The 5,854-nt window shown below is 38.7% G+C and overlaps 1 protein-coding gene across 1 annotated transcript; it reads left to right on the top strand.

Annotated features, from left to right (window-relative positions):
- Positions 1-2,668: 2,668 nt before the first annotated feature.
- Positions 2,669-5,494, top strand: LOC117996446 (serine/arginine-rich splicing factor 4-like). The gene is made up of 4 exons (XM_034984509.2): positions 2,669-2,894; positions 3,170-3,417; positions 5,044-5,184; positions 5,309-5,494. Exons 1-4 carry the CDS (start codon positions 2,758-2,760, stop codon positions 5,476-5,478), a joined length of 696 nt encoding a protein of 231 aa, XP_034840400.1. The 5' UTR covers positions 2,669-2,757; the 3' UTR covers positions 5,479-5,494.
- The last annotated feature ends 360 nt before the right edge of the window (positions 5,495-5,854 follow it).

Below are 5,854 nucleotides of genomic sequence, written 5' to 3'. Positions count from 1 at the left end.
CTGAAAAACCTAATTAAATCGATCAAATAACAAAAAAGTTATAAACATTTAAATATTTCTGGTTAGACAAAGATAGCGATATAGAATTTTCACGCCACACCTTACTAATGCCATAGTAGCTTCGTGCGGTTTCATACAAATTTTCGTTTTGCGAGAAAGGGATAGAAGACTCTCCCACTCCAAAATTAAAATGCCTGTAACTTTGTAAATCTTTGTTGGATTTTATAATATTTTTTTCAGCGTACGTCATTATTTTTATCCTAGTTTATAATAAAGTAATAATATTAGGAAAATACCCAATTATACCGTACATGCGTCTGAATATTCGAAACGAAAAATTTGATACTGGGTGGGAAGAGACCTGTCCCGATTGACTGACAAATCAATGTGCGGTAGAACAGACACACGCGTCTCGTAACAGACAAATGCGTGGTAACAGACGTTCTCGCCGTCATACCAGCTAATCACCTTTGATTTTCCGGATTTAAAAGTAAAGGTCGTTCATTCTCCAGGTAATTATATCCAAACCAAAAATTACTTCAATCCATTGCTCCGTGGCGACGTGATTTAAGGACAAACCAACAAACAAACACACTTTAACATTTACAATATGGGTTGTGACTGTCAGTGAAAGTACCTTCAGAATCAGATCATTACTTTTGGAGATCACCTGCCCTCTACAAACAAACTCTCATATCTTATAAGTTTTACCTCATTATAATAATTATAGCTTCGATAGCTCAACAGTTAAAGGAGTGGACTGAAAACCGAAAGGTCGCCGGTTCAAATCCCAACCGTTGCACTATTGTCGTACCTATTCCCAGCACAAGCTTTACGCTTAATTGGAGGGGAAAAGGGAATATTAGTCAGCAACTTGGCTAATATTCATTAAATTTTTTTTTTGTGTATATGAGGTTTCCCCAAGGTAACTCATCTAGTCGTTACATAATTTATTTCTTTGTATTTCTTCAACTTTCAAGGGGAGTAGTTAAAAATTTTCTTTTTAAAAGTGTTCCACAAACTCAAAACCCTCTAATGGAGGGAGCCATTAAGCATTCATCGATTCCTAATTTATCTTGCTTTTCCATTTTTTCTGCTTTCAAATCTCTAACTATAGGCAGTGGTCCGACCGCCAGCGAGAAAACGACTAAGACCGGAGATACACGGACTGCTCGAGCGGTTAGCCAGTGATCAACATACACGGACTGCTCTTGCAGTCAGAGTCAACAGCTTGAAGCTGCCATCGAGCAACCGCCCGAAGCAGTTGTAACTGCTTGAGCGGTTCGTGTATGTGCGTACGTAGAAGTCTGTAGTTCAGTATGCAGCCGGACACACACGGACAGCTTGAAGCAGTCAGGATGGACTGCTTCAAGCTGTCCGTGTATGGCCGGTCTAACTATCGGCAATTTTCTCTCTCAAGAAACGCACAATAAATGTACATTCCGTGTAAACGAAAGAGATGCATATATCAAAAGTTGCTCTCTGACTGTTCACACTGCCGGCGACGACTCGCTTGACTAGTTTTGTCACTGAGCGACGAGCTATCAAAAATAAACTCGCTCAGCGATATTCGTTCAGCCATGCTCGCTCGCTGTTGTGTTCTAGACACGTGTAACGCGCGCGCAGGTTTGCACAGGTCTGAGCGACCGCGGGCGAATGGCGCGAGTAATCGCTCGTCGCTTCCTTATAGCCCGGCGACAAAACTTTCGAAACTACACACTCGCTTCCCGCTGATCGCCAACTCGTTTTTAAGTTTCTAGTTCTACTCGTTTCTCGTTAATCGTCGGCGGTCGGACCACTGCCTAATAGCGAACGTTTTTTGCCCCCGAATCGATTCCAATTATAAACTGTCGTAAATCTTGAATTTATTGTTTTTATCGCTAATTTGTTTGAGTTCTGAACTTTTATTGTAACGATCTTGAACGTAAATTATCCTTTATATTATTTAACAAGCACAAATAGCTGTAAGATTTTAAACGTTCAAATTGTTGAAGTAGAAAACCGTAAAGCAATAATCAATTTGGAATATTTTAGAATAATTAATTTCCCCGTCTTACAGTTCTATAAGTTCTTAAGTATGGGTTGCCTGGAAGAGATCACTGTAGTGATAAGGTCGCCCTTTGTTTTTAAGTATATACTGTATTTTTTATTCTTTGTGATAGTGTTAAACAATTAAGATAATTAAATTAATTTAATCACTAGTTTATTAACGGTTCTCTAAGTCAATCTATCAATTTGACTATCATTGGCTATTTAATTTAATAGTCTACCAATATGCCCACAACTTATGTAGTTTGCAATAATCAAAATCATTGCTAACTATACCTAGTGCAATTCACTTACCTATAACTTTTTAAATTCAGAAACAGCGTTTTTAGAAATATCCCAGGTTGCCCAATTTAAGCCCCGGCAATATGGAAAATGGGCACCGAAACCTCCGCACAGGGCCAGCGTGGCTTAAGCTCTTTTAATTCTGAGATGAAACCCGTTTTCAGTTAGTGGGCCGGCGATGGGGTTGATCATGATGATGATGAAGAATATTGGAACTCGATTAGTCTATGCTACAAAATTGTTTATGCAATCTCTTAATTTTTTAACCATGGCCTACTTGCATATTAATCTAAGCCTACTATTGTAATCAAATCCTGACATAAAATTAAAAGCAAAATTTGACAGTGCCGAATCTGCAATGTAAGACAAAAATAAATCAATATTTACAAAAAAAATATTTACAATTTATATCCATTTTAGTTATTTATGGAAGGCTATGGGTACACGTACCCTCCCCACTTCCCTCAGACGGGTTACCCGGACGGGGAGTTCCCTGACCATGGGGATGGGTTTGGGGAGTACTATGGTTTGGGGCCCCTGAATGGTGATCGGGAGGTTAACAGGTATTTCATATTTTCTAGTTTCTAGCTCAAAATACAGAACTCTAGTCTCTTCTAAATATATAAAAGGAAAAGGTGGCTGAGTGACTGACTAATCTATCAACGCACAGCTCAAACTACTGGACGGATCGGGCTGAAATTTGGCATGCAGATAGCTATTATGACGTAGGCGTCCACTAAGAAAGGATTTTTGAAAATTCAAGCCCTAAGGGGGTGAAACAGGGGTTTGAAATTTACATTTTCAAATTTTTTCAGTAAATCTTCGTTAATATTTTCAGACGCAGTCGTTCCAAGCAACGAAAGTTCAGAAAGCGTGACACAAAAAGTTCCCGTTCAAGAAGTAGAACCGTTTCCAAATCTCGATCTCGTTCACGATCTAGAACGAGAACTAAGTCTCGCAGTCGATCGAGATCTAGAACTCGAACGAGATCTAGAAGTCGTACTCGATCTCTTTCTGGCAGTAAAAAGAAGTTGAACTTAAAAGAACCTAGTATTTTGGATGCGTTTAGAGTATTGTATTTAACACGTTAGTACCAGTTTTCTTTATTTTTCTACTAGCTGATGCTCGCAACTTCGTCCTTAAGGATTTACCTAGGTTTTTTTACAAAATTTCTTGGGATTTTTTTGATTTCCCGGAATCAAGTCAGAAAAACCGGCCAAGTGCGAATCAGACTCGCGCATTGAGGGTTCCGTAGTACAATCGTATTTTATCGACATTTTGCACGGTAAATCAAAAACTATAGATCTCGTTCAAACCAATTTCATTGATTTCGAAACAGACAGACAGACAGACTGACATACAGACATTACGAATCTATAAGGGTTCCGTTTTGTGCTATGCGGCTACATACAGACATTACGAATCTATAAGGGTTCCGTTTTGTGCTATTCGGCTACGGAACCCTAAAAATTATACAAGTATCATAATGATTTTGTCAATCAAACAATCAACAAGCTCCCATGGGATTTGCAAAAACCTAAATCCCCGCGAAGTTGCGGGCATTATCTAGTAGGTAGTATAACTAATAATAACAACTATGTCGGCTATATCAGTACCCATATCATAAAATGTGAAAGTGTGTTTGTTTTTTGGGTTGTTGGTTTATTGGTTTGTCCTTCAATCACGTCGCAACGGAGCAACGGATCGACGTGATTTTTTGCATGGGTATAGTTTACGACCGGAGAGTGACATAGGCTACTTTTTATCCCGAAAAATCAAAGAGTTCCCACGGGATTTTTAAAACCGCGTACGAAGTCGCGGGCATCAGCTAGTAAAGTTATAAATATACGTATTTCGTGTAGCAACTCTCCCAACAATTTATTTTATCGGAAAACCAGAAAAGCTTTAAAGTTAATTTGTTCTTAATAATTCAATTTGCAAGTAGTAATAGCTGCAATTGACGATGAGGTTTAAAACAATAACGTTTTAAATTTTAAATTAATTGTAATCAGTTGATTAAAATTTTAATTTATGCCAATAAATTTTATCGACATTGGATGTTTGTGAAAATTTAATTATTCGTCGGAAAATGTTTAAACAAATGGGGTATGAAATAAAATTACGTTGTAATATTATTAACTATTAGCTGATGCCCGCGACTTCGTCCGCGTGAAATTAGGTTTTTAAAAATCCCGTGGGAACTCTTTGATTTTCCGAGATAAAAAGTAGCCTATGTCACTCTCCGGGTCTTTATCTATACCCATGCAAAAATTACGTCAATCCGTTGCACCGTTGCGACGTGATTGAAGGACAAACCAACAAACAAACACACTTTCGCATTTATAATAAGGATAGGTACCTACTAATAGTATACTGACGCTTCAGTTTCGCACTTGTGACTTTTAGTATCAAAATCTAGATTAACTAGCTTTTTCCTGCGATTCCGCGTGGATCTAGGATTTTTAAGGAACCCGGTTTTCCCAATTTCTATCATTTGTTGTAGTGGTTTTGTGTAGCGGGGGGGGTCTAGACTAAAGAGAGAACCTACGGGCCTTTTTGAGCTGTTCTTAAATAATATGTTAGTCAGTCAGTTTTTCCTGTGCATTACCTCACGGATTATGTTTTTATCTAGGCTATGTTTTATCCCGTGGGAATACGTGAATATAGCTGGAATTTTATACTTATATAACCTGAACTTTCCTATAATTTCAGCGAGCAAACACAAAAAGAGCACAACCAAATATTTAGCTACGAAGAAGCGTCAAGACCGAATACACGAGCTGTTGAAAAGCGATGGTCTGGGTTCCAAGCGATGGCTTTTCTATCCCCGGGCCCAAAACCGGATTCCCATAGGTATAACTATAAAAAGTCTTATATCTTCTCATTCTGAGAGGATTCTTTCTTGCTCTTGGATCGGCGATGGGTTCACCATGATGATGATGAAAATGAAGTTTAATAGACTTATCTTTGATACCAGATGAAGTACCAGGTGCGAGGGACAACTGCGACCAGCGTGTGAAGATAGATGGAGACTTCTTCAGGAAATACAAGAGAAGCAAGAAGGTAGACGCGGACGCGCCCATAGCGAAACTGAAGAGGTGGGAGTTGGTCTTTTATAAGAAGCTAGGATTTATACAGGCTGTTTAGTTTTGTAGAGGAATAAAGTTTTCTGTCTAATATTGAAAGTCTCTCTTATGTTACGCTACTTTTAATTTTGTCCGTTACCTTCAACAGTATAGCACATGAGTAGATAAGAGTTGGTAAGAATGCTTATAAAGTACTAGCTTATGTCCGTGACTTCGTCCGCGTGGACTTTTCAAATCCCTATTTTCAAGAATCTTTTGCGAATGTCTACGTCATCATATCTGCATGTCCAACCCGATACGTCCAGTAGTTTGAGCTGTGCGTTGAAAGATTATTATCAGTCAGTCAGTTAGTCAGTCAAACGCAAAAATAGATGCTAAATGAAAAATACCGGCCAAGTGCGAGTCAGACTCGCGCACCGAGGGTTCCGTACTCGGAA

Source organism: Maniola hyperantus, chromosome 1 (genome assembly GCF_902806685.2).
Source record: "Maniola hyperantus chromosome 1, iAphHyp1.2, whole genome shotgun sequence".
NCBI lineage: Eukaryota > Metazoa > Arthropoda > Insecta > Lepidoptera > Nymphalidae > Maniola > Maniola hyperantus.
This window is presented reverse-complemented; position numbering and strand designations above follow the sequence as displayed.

Excerpts from the sequence above, each read along its gene's own strand:
- LOC117996446 (XM_034984509.2), top strand. The coding sequence starts at position 2,758 with ATGGAAGGCTATGGGTACACGTACCCTCCCCACTTCCCTCAGACGGGT. Across the intron at positions 2,895-3,169 it reads GGTGATCGGGAGGTTAACAG|ACGCAGTCGTTCCAAGCAAC; the intron begins GTATTTCATATT and ends TAATATTTTCAG. Across the intron at positions 3,418-5,043 it reads TAGAGTATTGTATTTAACAC|CGAGCAAACACAAAAAGAGC; the intron begins GTTAGTACCAGT and ends CTATAATTTCAG.